Source organism: Mastomys coucha, unplaced genomic scaffold (assembly GCF_008632895.1).
Source record: "Mastomys coucha isolate ucsf_1 unplaced genomic scaffold, UCSF_Mcou_1 pScaffold14, whole genome shotgun sequence".
Classification (NCBI taxonomy): domain Eukaryota; kingdom Metazoa; phylum Chordata; class Mammalia; order Rodentia; family Muridae; genus Mastomys; species Mastomys coucha.
In genome coordinates this window covers 74,620,347-74,633,753 of record NW_022196896.1, presented here as the reverse complement: position 1 = coordinate 74,633,753, position 13,407 = coordinate 74,620,347, and the positions used below count along the sequence as shown (strand labels likewise).

At 43.4% G+C, this 13,407-nt stretch overlaps 1 protein-coding gene across 5 annotated transcripts in view; it reads right to left on the bottom strand.

Moving 5' to 3' along the window:
- Nab1 (NGFI-A binding protein 1) overlaps positions 1-12,623 on the bottom strand; it is a 40,629-nt gene extending 28,006 nt beyond the window's left edge. For 2 of the 5 annotated variants that reach the window (XM_031367424.1, XM_031367428.1), the window contains exons 1-2: positions 12,379-12,582; positions 2,513-3,347 (exon numbers count right to left, since the gene is read on the bottom strand). In XM_031367424.1, the coding sequence (XP_031223284.1) occupies positions 2,513-3,328 (816 nt within the window). In that variant the 5' untranslated portion in view covers positions 3,329-3,347; positions 12,379-12,582. Of the gene's footprint in view, positions 1-2,512; positions 3,348-12,374 lie in introns of all 5 variants that reach the window. The other 3 variants (XM_031367427.1, XM_031367426.1, XM_031367425.1) reach the window with 3 other exon arrangements.
- Between the last annotated feature and the right edge of the window lie 784 nt (positions 12,624-13,407).

Sequence of the window (13,407 nt, the reverse complement as noted above, 5' to 3'; positions counted from 1 at the left end):
GAAATCCGCCTGCCTCCGCCTCCCAAGTGCTAGGATTAAAGGCGTGCGCCACCACCGCCCGGCTAGAATTTTATTTGGAAGGAAAATGTATAATATTAAGAAAACCATAAAAAAGAAAACCAAAACAAAGAAAACCAGAAAAGCAAGAATAATAAAGAAATATGTGTTTTTCCATGCAGTAGACTGCATGCACTGTAAAGGCACTCAGTTGAATGGAGTCTATCCAAGTGAGGAATATAAAGGTCAGCTGAAGCATGCAGGATCAGATCAACAGAGAAGACTGAGTAAAACCAGACTCACATGTGATAAACCAGTCAATTGTCAAAGGAAGGATGGCCAGTATTCTATAAGGCAAAGGGCTCCTGTCCATAAAATACAAGAAGTTCTTGTTTTGTTTTCTTGTTCTTGGTTTTTGTTTTGGTGTTGTTTTGTTTCCTTTTGTTTGAGACAGGCAGGGTCTCACTATGCAGCCTTGGAAGTCACTAAGATAGACCATGCTGGCCTCAAACTCACAGAGATCTGCCTGCCTCTGCCACCTGAGTGCTGGGATTACACCTAGAACCAGTCAATTTTTTAAAAGACAACTGAACTACTAAAATAGTTCTGTGGACAAAAAACTTATCATGTGTTATAGGAAAAGAAACTCATCGCCACAAGGAAAAGCAAATCTGATTGTAAGTTTTCATCTACCAAGACTGGTAGAGATTAAAATGTAAAATGCATTACTAGCAAGTGTGGACAGACATTTGCATAGCAATGACGGGAGCACGAGTTTCCAGCTTTTTAGAATGTGAGTTGGAAGCAATTAGCAGTGGACTGAAATATTACATCTGCATACTCCCTGATCCCACAATTTACATGCTGGCATCTATTCTGCAGAAGAATATGCGTAATACTATAAGAGGGTATGTGTGATTGGGGCTGGCTCAACGGTTAGGAGAGCACAGTGCTCTTGCGGAGGACCCTTTGTTCCGTCTCCCAGCTGTCTAGAACCCCAGCTCCATGAGGCCTGACACCTGTGCCCTCTACAGGTACTGATACACCTACACAGCAGAGCCACAGACATAATTAGAAGACAACAAAAAATTTTAAGGGTGTATCATAATGTTCACACACTAGTATATAAACTTTTTAAACTGAGAACAATCTAAATGGCATTGGGAAGTGAGGAGTTACGGTGACTAATGGCCCATAAGGCAGTACACAGATGAAGCAGGCAGCTTCCTGTAGCAACATGGAGTTTCACCACCAACAAAGGGATCTGGAGAGCAGTCTGCGAAACATGAACTCAGGTTTGTACACGTAAAGAAAGCCTGTGGAAGTTTACACGTCGGTAATTTACATCTTTTTATGTCACAATACCTTCACAGTAAATATATGTTCCTTTCCATATTAAAGCACAAGACGGGGGAGAGAAACTTAGTGATGAATGAAATACTATAGTCAACCTAATTTTTTTCTGAAGGTTTCCTCCTTTATTCTAAAGGGTATATGGCTATTTTAAAAATCTCATTATGAAAGTCTTTTTCACGTCTGAAAATGAATCCATTTCTAAGCACTCACTGGACACATCAGACTCTAGGAAAAAAAGACAAAAAGGACAGTATCCAGCAAAGGACAGACCAGGATACAATACATTACAACGAAGTGTTCTAGAGCTACTGAGACAGGAGGAGATACAGGAAAAAAGGAAATAGATGTGACATCCTACTTGGAGGAAAAGATCATAGCAAAGACAAGCTTCCATCTGCACTGAATAGTCAAGATAGGTGTTGGACAGATAAACAAGAAAAAAGGAGAAAGAGCAAAGATGTATGCACATACTCAAATGAGGTGTGCTTATGTGGGGGGTGGACATGTGTACGCGCGCATGCACGACAGAGTGTGTGTGTGTGTGTGTGTGTGTGTGCATGCATGCATGCATGCTCAAGCATAACACTCTGGATAAAGTGCTGTGGAGATGAAACAATGAGACCTTTGTATGCTAACCATTTAAGTAAAACAAGTCAAAGCTACAATCTCAATTCCAACCTTCATCTAACACAACTTGGTTTTTTATACTAGTTGGAAATTGCCTTATATTCTGGTCATTTTATGGTTTGTTTTTTTAAAAAAAATAAATAAATAAAGTTTAATAAAAAAAAGTTTTTTAAATGAAGATCCACTTTTAAAATCCTATTTCTTAACTAAGAAACAAATCACATTGCAAACACAAAATGTATGCTTCACTGCTTGAATTCTGACATTTTTCTAAAATCTACCTTATACTGTAGTTTTAAAACTCATATGTGTTTGAGTTCAACAGAAGGCAGTCCTAGGGCAATAAACAGCCTCTGTTCAGAACAGAGATGTCACACTTCAGCATTCTCAGGGCTGCTCCAGTAGTGTTCCTCCTTGTAACCCATCAACCAGTACCCTGCAGTGAACAGCAGCAAACAAAAACATGCACTCCAACACCACACACACACACACACACACACACACACACACACACACACCCCAGGTTCCTTACCTCATGCAATGTAAGGTGTTTACCATCCTTTCTTTTGGAGTCAAATCGCCCATAGATGGCGCTGTACTTTCTAATTTCTTCCTCTTTGTGTGGGTCTTCATCACTCATCTCAAAGATGTGGCCAATCATTTTGGCCAACTTCTTATTGTTCTTCAGCAGCTCTTTGACTTCATTCAAGTCACTTTTAGGCAGTGTGGGAGCCATTCGCTCCACACACTCGGCCACAGAGAGTGCAGCAGCAGCATCCAGGGCTTCACTGCTTTCCTTTGGAGAGGCTGGGGACCCCAGGTCTGCTGGAGAGAGACTATGCTCGCTTTCAGTGGCATGGTGTCCTTGCCAGAGTCTGGATTCGCTGACACTCTGCAGTGCTAAACTTCCCACCTCTGACTTGCCCTGACCCAAGCTCTGCACACAGGTGGTGGCGGCACATTTAGGGATTTTTAAATGTGGCTCTCGTGAGCTGCTACTCCTTTCGTAACTATGGCAGGATATTCCCAGCCATGTTGGTGATCCCTCTGGTAATTTATAGATGGGTATGCTACTGACAGGAAGGGAAGTCAATGGCTGGTTGAAAAGGCCAGGGTTTGTAACCCAGTCTCTCAAAGCCTTCTGAAGCCTTCTAACATGAAGGGGCTTGCTTGCCATGCCCACAAGTGCCATTATTTCCAAAAATTCCTCTTCTCCAGCTTCACACAGTTGCTGGACATCATCACCACCTTGTTGGATAAAGGCATCAAAGTAAGAAAGCAGGTTGGCTTTCTGCAATATTCTATACAGCTGCAGCTCCCCCAGGGTCCTAGGTAAGGCTGTGGCCATTACTGTGGATGGGCTTTACCTACAAAAGAGGGAAAGAAAGGCTCATCACATGTTCTTCTACCTGTTTAAATGGCTTACAACATTGTATTATTTAGAAAGCAACATGGGCAGTACAAGACACAAAGTATCTGCCGAGCAACTGGTAGTGCAAGACACATGCCCATCCCCAACACGCATACTTTACCCAGCTTTCTTCACAACTCACAAAGTCAGTTGCTAAACTGACCTACATTCTCAAAGGAGAGCAAACATTAAACACAAACTAGGAACTGAGACCAACGCTCAAAAAGGGTTGATCCCATATTTTCCGCTTTGCATTTTCTTCCCTTCATGGTGAGGACATGGTGGCGAAGATGAACAGAAACCAGCAGGAAGTAAGACACCACCACATCACCACTCACTGAACTGTTATTTTGTGCCAGGCAACACGATGAATACTATTAGTATGCCTAATCTTCATGTAAACCCTCCAAGACAGAGTTATTTATAAATCTAGCCAGTGAAAGAGATAGATTTCAGTGTGAACTGAAGATAAGAGAATAGGTGTTATGGGTGGGTAAAGAAATGAGGGAGAAACTGGGATCACTCAGGCTAGTAGGATACAGACGCGGCAGAGTTATCACTTATTAACACTTCCTATGAGCTCAGAAATGAGTGCTGGCCAAGTACTTCCATTAAGCAAAGCAACCTTGTAAGCAACACATTCATGGATTAAAATGAGACAACCACATGAACACCACAGAGGCAAACAAAGACCAATTCTGCTGGTGTGGAGGAAGCTGACTGGAGACAACAGAAGCAGAGATATAGAACAGAGAAGAAGAGAGAGCTCACTGGAAAACAGAAAGTTACCATGCCTGGACCTGTTTTGAAAAGCCACCAGCTAGAATGCTACAAAAATCGCAATCTCAGCCACTCCAATACAGAGTCTATCACTCTAAGCACTACTTATGCAGCCCTATCTCCCAAGAACTTTGAATTATCCACATTTTGATCCACTACCAACCTCCTCCAACTTCCAATAGAGACAACGGCTCTCTATTTACATGGACTAGTAAAGGCATGGTGTCAATAAATTTCCTGCAGATTAAAAACAGAGAAAGCGTGCCCAATTGCTTCTGCTAACACCTAGTGAAAAACCATCTAGTGTGCTTTTGAAAACCACTTTCCTTAGACCCTTAGTCCCGCTGTGTGAGATTCTAGCTTTGGGAAATGAGGCCAAATGAATGAAGATTCTCACTTTACATATCCAAGCAATAAAACCTGCATGCTCTGCAAGCACCTCAGGACTTCGGGTCTACTGACACAGTCACTCCACACCAGTCCTGAGTAAAAGTCATCTAAATCACCTCAGGGAGGACCCACCTAGGATGTATCTATCACCTAACTGGACACTAGGCCTCAAAACACAGCTTTGGGAAGTAGACCAAGTTTAAGTGCGTATAAATTACACTATCCATCAGAAGGGCTTCTGAAGTGTCTGGATAGAAGTAAAGGAAATTACTTTCTCATCATTCGCCTGAGTAGCTGCTCTACATACTTTTCACATGAGAACAGAAAAAAAAAATCCACACACATAAAAGCATGTATCTGCACAGTCCTTTCCATAAGAGGACAGAGGTTTTACAAAGTATACTGAGTGATAAACTAATTCACCATATTTGTTTCCCAGATCATGGGATATAGGAATCAGTTCATGACTTAGATTAACAGAAACTTTCAGTCATTTTATATCAACGGGAGAAAAAAAAAGAATTTACTAGACAAATAAAAACTATAAAAGGATCTCAGGACCCCCAAGATTTAGACTGTAGTGAGCAGTTTCCAAGTCTTCTCCTTTCTCATGTACTTACCAAACCTCCTAGTTCTTGAGAGACCTTGTGGCCTGGTAAAGAAGCTAACAGTGTAAAGAATGAAGGGAACAAGGGTACATTTCCAAAGTCAGAATAGCATATGAAAGACAGAATTATAAAGCAGAAAAATTCATTCAGAATTAGTTTTTGACTGTTCCGCTCGTTGCTCACTAAATGGTTAACACTGAGTTTCTAAAACTTACTCATTTCTTCCCGCTGGCCCCCACAGCACTGGTCACCTGCCTAACTCAGCCTGTGCTATGTGAAACTGAGCAGAAACAGTCACTGCTCAGCTTTTACTTTGCTAGCAAATAGAGTTTTCCAGGTGTGGGGCTGAAGATTCAGGGTAAGACAGGGAGAGGTCTTTCATGGTCTCCAAGAAAAGAGGAGCCTTTCCATCAAGCCTGCTGTGTCAGGACCTACTGGGATATCCAAAATCTCGAGGGACTACTAAGTTTTCAGCAGGGTGTCCCAGCAATCTCTCTGTCACTCCCTCAAGTGTTTTCACTTGATTCTGCTAATGGCACACCGATTTCCCTTCCCTGTCTCCCCCTACTATATTCTAAGTTCAGGCACTCTTTGAAGATGTTGGAGAAGCCAGGACACACAGCATCTGTGGTACCTCTAAGACTTTATCAGTATTTTTATTTTGTAGTTGTCCATGCTGAGTATGATGCTTCACATAAATATGTAAAACAAAATGGAACCAGGGTATTTAGAGCCATGTCAGGAATTCTGTCCCAATTTTAAGTCAAAATGTATTTAATAAATTTGTGTGTTTATGAAACTTGTCAGCAACTCAAACAGCAATTTTTAAACTCAAACATCCTAACATAATACAATCCATGGATATGTTAATTAGATACTAGCATATCGTTACAAAATGATGGCAGAAAAATACTGCCTTTGTTTTCTGCAATTAAACTGTTAGTTTCTATAAAAAGCAGAAAACTTTAGTTGTACAGTAGAAACAATGCAATTCATAGTCTGGAATGTGAGTCAACAGGTTTCTAGTTGCATTTGGAATTACCCTACAGTGAAGACTGTGTGGTATAAGGGTTGCATGTTGTGTGTTCAGAACCAAGGCCTGCCTCAGTGAGGATGCAGGAGGCCACATAGGCCGCCCTGCCAGGAACGCGTCATCCTCTTTACACACTTAATTCTAAATCTTTACTTATTTGGTTCTTGTGAGTTCAGAAACCTTTTACTATTGCTAAAAGCTTCACCATCCCACACACTGAATCACATGACCCTACATGGGGTCAAAACCCATACTTTAAGAACCTGTGGCTTGTCTAAATTGATCAGGGACCATGAACACAAACTCATGCTTCACTGAAGAAAAATATCTTAAACATCAAAAATTTTAAATATTATGAAAAAAAAACACTGCAAACTATAAAATAAATAAGAAGAGGAAAGGAAAGTTTGAACCTTACGTACTGAGCAAATGCCAGCTCTAGCAAACAGTGCTGGTCCTAGATTACTTGATTTAAAACAACAAAAAAAAAATTTTTAAAAATAGTAAAATATAAAAACAATTTAATGTTTTATAGACCCTGGGAAAAGAATTTTCAGCAAACTACAAAAATTTAAAGCATTCCTTTCTTTAATTTTGTCATTCTTTACTGTGGAATAGCTTGGGATTTTCAGTTCTGTTTTAAGAAGCAGCTTTAGCAAAAATTCCTCACACAGTGAAAAACAAACAAACAAAAAGAAGCTGTGGCTGAGGGGGCTGGAGAGATGCCTCAGTGGTTAGGAGCGCTGGCTGTTCATCCAGAGGACCCGTGTTCATTCCCAGCACCCACATGGCAGCTCACAACTGTCTGTAACTCCAGTTCCAAAGGATCTGACACCCTTCCACAGCCATGCAGGCAGCTCACCAGTGCACATAAAAATAATTTTTTTTTAAAAAAAGAAGCTGTGGCTTAGTGGGGTAGTTCATGAGCAGATTATAGAGTCACTACAAAGAGATCTCAAAGTAAAATTGAGCTTTTCATTACAAATTAAAGTAAATGAACACTTCCCTGATTTCACAAGGTACAAACTAAATTTGTTACTTTGAGAATGCCCAGTGTTTTCTCAATGAACAATGGTAAAAGTAAAATAACCCTGAGTATTTGCAGGCTTTTATTTTAAAAGTAATTCTCATACCTGAAATGCTTGAGAATGATGAGTCTAAACTGTGCTTCTGGGCTGTAATTTGGCATCCCACCTGAAGACTGCCAAATCCAGGCTCCTCTCGGGGTGCCAGAATGGAGGGCATGGCCTCCTCTGCTTCCTGACTTCTGGATTCCCAAGTCTGTTCTCTGCAGCCCCTCAGTCCTTCCCATTGTACTACTTTCCCTCTTTCTCAGGTTAATAAAAATGTTTTGCTTGTTGTTTTCCCCACTTCTGCATGTCCCTGGGCCACATCATCAGCATCTGCCTGCTTCGTTCTGTTCCCAAAACACTCAATCCTGGTTTCCATTGCTTTCTGCTCCCACTTCAATGAGGTATGGCTGTTCCCTCTTCTCTGCAAGTTTACCACAGCTTAACACAAGCAATCTAAATGACGGAGCATCTAGGTACCTCCCTCCCCCACCCTGCAAGCTACCTTTCAACCTTTCTCTAAGGGCCCTGTCCATAGCCTTTCCCATAAACCTTTCACACTCATAGATTTACTCTTGGCTTTCAGACTGCCCACAGTAATGTTTTCCTTTCTTTCCATCCAACACCTCCCCAGGTTTTTGTTTTGTTTTGTTTTTAACTTACTCCAGTCTCTGGAAGTCCTGACCCGGTTCTGAGGACCGGGAGGAAAGGCTGTCCTTCATGAAGATCAGTTAAGCAGAAGCACACGTTTAAGTGCTGGGACAAATAGGATGCAAAGTGCTTCACGAAAGGAGCTTCAGAACAAAGGGCTTAACCTGGCTCTGAACACAAGGCCCTGTTTGGTTATAGGCACCCTGAGGATAGGAATTAGGTCTCATTAATCTTTTATTCACCTTCCTTCTCAGTAAAGTGTACTGTGTTGAATACTATTTCTACAAGGCTGGCTATATAACGAAAACCAATATTTGTGTCAGGATCTCATCAGCAGCCTCTTTTCTTATTTCAGGAGTACCCTCTCAGTAACTTGGGTGTCCTCAAAACTGCCAATCAGGCCCGTTCCTTTGCATCCTGCTCCTTGACCTACTTACTATCCTTTTCCTTCTCATCCTTTCCTGGAGGGCTATGTTGCAGACTCTTGTAGCAAGGCTATTTACCTAAGAGAGCAAAGAATGACAGCCAAGTGCAGGAGTTATGCATGGTCAGAACTGTAATGTTCATTGTATATGAACCCACCCCCCCCCAAATCAGCATTTTTAAAAGAAATTAGAGGCTCGGCCGTGAGAGATCCTGGGTCACTTTTGTCTGTGTTCCTCAAAGTCCAATGCAGTGTGTTTCAAATAAATAGCAAGCATTTTATAAATTTAACAGATTCGTGTCTATTCTTAAATATTTTCCTGCAATCCTGAAAGGGTGACTGCCACATACACATTTAGCACCTCTGAATATATATTTAATATACTCACAAGAGGTCCAGGACAGTCCAGAAGATTTTTCAGAGACTAGCAAGAAACCAAGAGCAGCATCTCCCATGAGGCCTGAACTCTCACTTTGGGAGCTTTGGAGTTAATAGCAACCTCTTAGAAAGCATTGTGTAAAACTTACTGAAGATCTCATGTATCACTTACAGATGAAGGGGAATTAATTCCACTTGAGGGCTTTTCTTTAACATCTAAGTGATGTCTGCTGCCCCCACACGTGAACTTTTATATATGAAGAGGGCATTGGCCTTACAGCTTCTCAAGAACCAGCACGTTTGAGAGTGTAGCCTGGCAGCAGAGAGGCTGGGGAGAAGGGAGCAGCAAGCACAGCGAAGGGTGAGTCTAGAAGAGGACCCTGTAGGACGCGCAGACTTCTCACTTCCAATGCTAGAATCCAGAACTCAAAGCAAGAAAACATTTCTATGTGGTTCAGTTGCATCTCATGGGTTAGGTAAGACCACAGTGTTCCCTGGATATTCATCAAGTTCTAAAAAGACATCCCTAGACATACTCAGAAGCATGGGATAATATTTGGGCTTTTGTTGGTGCTGGGGGGATAAACAGCCAACCAGAAGCATGCTATGCACACACACTACCATGAGCTACACTCTCAAGCCCAGAAGCATGCTATGCACACACTCTACCATGAGCTACACTCTCAAGCCCACAGTGATAAATCTTAAGTCAAGACAATTCAGGTCTTAATGCTCACATAGCTATGAATTACACCCTTAGCTTCTAATGAATTCATGCTAATTTAGGATAATTAAAGTATTCTTCCCTATGGATTCTTCCTGCTATTCTGAATAACACTGGGAACAGTTTTTTTTTTTTCCCAAAGAGATTCATTTAAAATTCAATAAAAGGGAGGTAGAGAGATGGCTCAGTGTTTAAGAGCACTGACTGCTCTTCCAAAGGTCCTGAGTTCAAATCCTAGCAACCACATGGTGGCTCACAACTGAGATCTGATGCCCTCTGGTGTGTCTGAAGACAGCTACAGTGTACTTTCATATAATAAATAAATAAATCTTCAAAAAAAACCATGTTTATTAAAATTAAGAAAAGGTAAATAGGACTTACTTGTCTATTAAACAACTATATATTAATAGCAACAGACAAACATTAATAACTCATATGACAGCTGGGAATAATTCAGCCAATAGAAAAGGCATTTGGCAGGCATTAAGAGCACCTAGGTAGACTGCAGGCAACATGGATACATATATAAATCTCACAGTCTTCAGAAGTTCCTCTGTAAAAAGTATTGACATGCCATGTAAATTAATATACAGCTCCTAAATATAATGTGCTGAAAAAATGACACATTATTTGAAAGCTTAATGATATGTTTTAGCTGTGAGAATTCTCCAGATGAGGAGTAATGCATTTTTCCCAGCATCGACTTCTGAAATTTCCCTCTTGTTCCATTATTAAGATGAGAGTATATTCTACTACTATATGAGTTATTAAACATGTCAGATCAGAAAGGAAAGTTGCACTTACTATAATAACCACACTATTTTTCTTCCTACCACTCGAGGATTAAAAGAAGGTGAGAGAAAAATGAGACCCCGGCAAAGGTGCTGGTACTCTTACAGTATACTCAAGTGGCTGCTTTTTATTCTTTAGTATGTTTGATAAGATCCACAGCAAAATATGAACATGGGAGAGAGTTGCACATTAGCACCATCTGAAACTGTTTAAAAGATGGTCACTTTCATGAAAGCAACACAAATATATGATGGCCCTATGGTATAGAGAACACATTCACATTATGTCAAAAATAGAGATTTCCTTATTTTAAAAATGCAACAAAAACAGGTTTATTATAATGAAATAGCCAAGCCTAACTCTACGAGGGATTCTAAGTCACCAGGCACAAAACTCTAACACACTTGTTTCCATCCTCCCATTTTTTACTCTTAATATCTAGAGTTCATGAAATAAATTCTTCAAAAGTCTGTCCCACTTCATAATGTCTTCTTTCAAAGCATCTACAGTACAAAGTTCAATAAACCATAAGTCCTTAGAGTTGAAGTAAAAGAGATATGAAATTGTTTAAACAATGAAGAGGAGACAAGGCTAGGGTTTTCTGTAGGTCACAGTCGTTATTAACCAGTAACAAAAGAAAACACTTTTAGTTGAGGTATGATTATGCAATTATAGTCATTTACTTATTTGATGAAATTTAGTAGATATAATAGCTCACTAAAATTTTCTGTATCATCTACATGAATCTGAAGAACTTGTCATCTGAAATACAGTCACAGCTAAGGGACAGAATGAAGTAAAACATCCAGTGTCTCATGTGTATTTTTCTTACTGCTGTCACTAATACAGTCCCACATAACAGGAGGCTGGGCCTCAGGAGAGAAAAGGTATTCTCAGTAGAGGAATGGCAGGTTAAGCAAAAGATAGTCAGGTCAAAAAAAAAAAAAAAAAATAGAAACAAATTATCTCCCTAGCACTCCTTGAAATTATTTTCTTTCGAGATGTAATGTTCCAGTGTCTGCCCATCTACAAATTCTCAACAGCATACTTATTAATCCGCGTGAGCTTAATGAAAGAACAGAACTGAATGTCTCAAAAGATGCAAGCTGGAGGAAGAAACCTTCAATGGAAGTCACTTGGACTGGCCCAGAAGCTGTGTGTGAAGCAGCTCTTTCAATCTCAGGAAGATAGCCTCCTGAGCTATCCGAGACAATGGATCCTATACATTCTCTCTCCAGTATCTCTTCTTAAAACCGGCAGATGAATTATAAATGTCATAACATATATTGTACAAAGAAAGAATTTTCAAAAAGTGAATATTTAAAAAGGGTAATTCGCTGCGTGTACAAAACAGCGAACCATTTCGGATGTGACTAATCTATTTTAAATTCGGTTCCTCTGCTCCTATGCAATCTAATATTAACTATTAAAACTGCCAAAATATTTTTATACGAGATCCTAGAATCTCCTTAAGAGATTCTGATCTTTGCACTCCGTAAAGTTGGCAGGCACGTCACTGGCAAACCAATCGGTAGTGACAACTTACTCCAAACCAGCTCTTTCGGATCAAACTGTTAAATTAGCAGGCAATCCAAAATTTCCCCAGCCTCCCTGAGCCAGGGCATGGCTCCTGCTGGTCGCCCCGCTGCAAAACTTGGTCAGCTCAACCTACAGACGCAAATTCCAGCTCTACCCGGGAGACTCCTTGCAGATCTCCCGGGTTGACCGTACTTCGGGGTGTCTGTCCCCCATAAGGTCACACACCTGCATCCAAAGCTTCTCTGTCCTACACGTGTCTGCACATTGCCCCACTCAGCCTCAGCGGCTCGGCGACTCCCGCTTCCCTGCACCTGGGTGCCAAGTTTCTGAAAGCCACTTCCAAGCAACAAACTCTCCTCCTTCCGCTTTGAAAACACAACTACAGTAAGGGAAGGGGCGGATAACAGGAAGAAAACGGAGATTCGGAGGCACTTTTCGGAAGTCCCTGGGCGCCGCGGAGCTGGCGCCCCACGCGGGCCCGCGAGCGCGTCCTCCCTCCCCCCAACCCGCGCCCCCCGCCCCGCAGGACGCGGCGGCCCCGCCGAGCCAACGCGTCCGCGCCCCCCCGGCTCCGGCTCGAGGCCCTCCCGGTACCTACGCGGCCCGCGGCTGCGGCGCGCTCCGCGACGACAGCTCTGCCCGGCTCCTGCGGCGGCTGCGGCGGCCGGGACGCCCCCGCGCCCATCGAGGGGGGCAGGGACGCGGTGGGCGCGCGCTCCGTCCCCCGCCCGCCTCGACGGCGCTCGCTCGGCCGCGCGGGCGGAGGCTCGAGCGGAGGCGGGCGGCGGCGGCGGCGGCCCGGGGCGCCCTCCCTAGGCCTCTCCCGCCGCCCCTCCCTCGGCCTCTCCCTCTCCCTCCCCCGCCACCTCCGCCGCCCCCGCCCCGCCCCGCCCCGCCCCGCGCGCTGTCACATCGGGAGATTCCGCTCTTGCTCCATTCGCCGCTCCGGCTCCCGCCCACGCGCGGCCGAGTGACGCAGATCCCGGCGTGGGCGGCCGCGGGGCGGGGGTGGGGGCCGGCGGGGCTGAGGCTCGGCGCGGTCCCGGGGGTGGCCCATTCCCACGGCAGCTGGGAGCGCGCGGGTGGGGGCGCGCACGCGGCTCGGAGGAGGAGGAGGAGGCTTCCGTGGAGCGGGGGACGGCGCTGCCTGCCAAGCCTGCACCCGGCCCGCCCCAGGAGGGGCCTGGAGGGGACACAGAACCGCAGGTGCGGCGCTGTCCCACCTCTCCCACCCCACCCGGTCCCCACCCTCGCCCCAGCCTGGTTTGATCAGGGAGGAAAGGAAAAAACCTCTGGCCTGGTAACTTCATGCCACCCTTTTCACGTCTGGAAACCTTGTGTTACTTTACAGGCTACATACTCTGTTGTCTTCCTGTAGGCAAACGACGCCGCTGGTGCTGTCTTGAGTGCGTCAAAATAGAGTTCTTAAGGCAAGGTGTAGAAATTTTGAGCTTGGTTTGCATAAACTTTTCTACCCAAAGAAAGCGCAAAAGCACTTTCCAAAACTGAAGCTCTTGCCAAATTTTTAGGAAAAAAAAAAATCTGTTTTTGCCTTCCTTGGGGAGGGGGATTTCAAAGAAAAGAATTCAAGTTTTAATGGTGTGCTCTTCTTACTGCAGTACAGGTA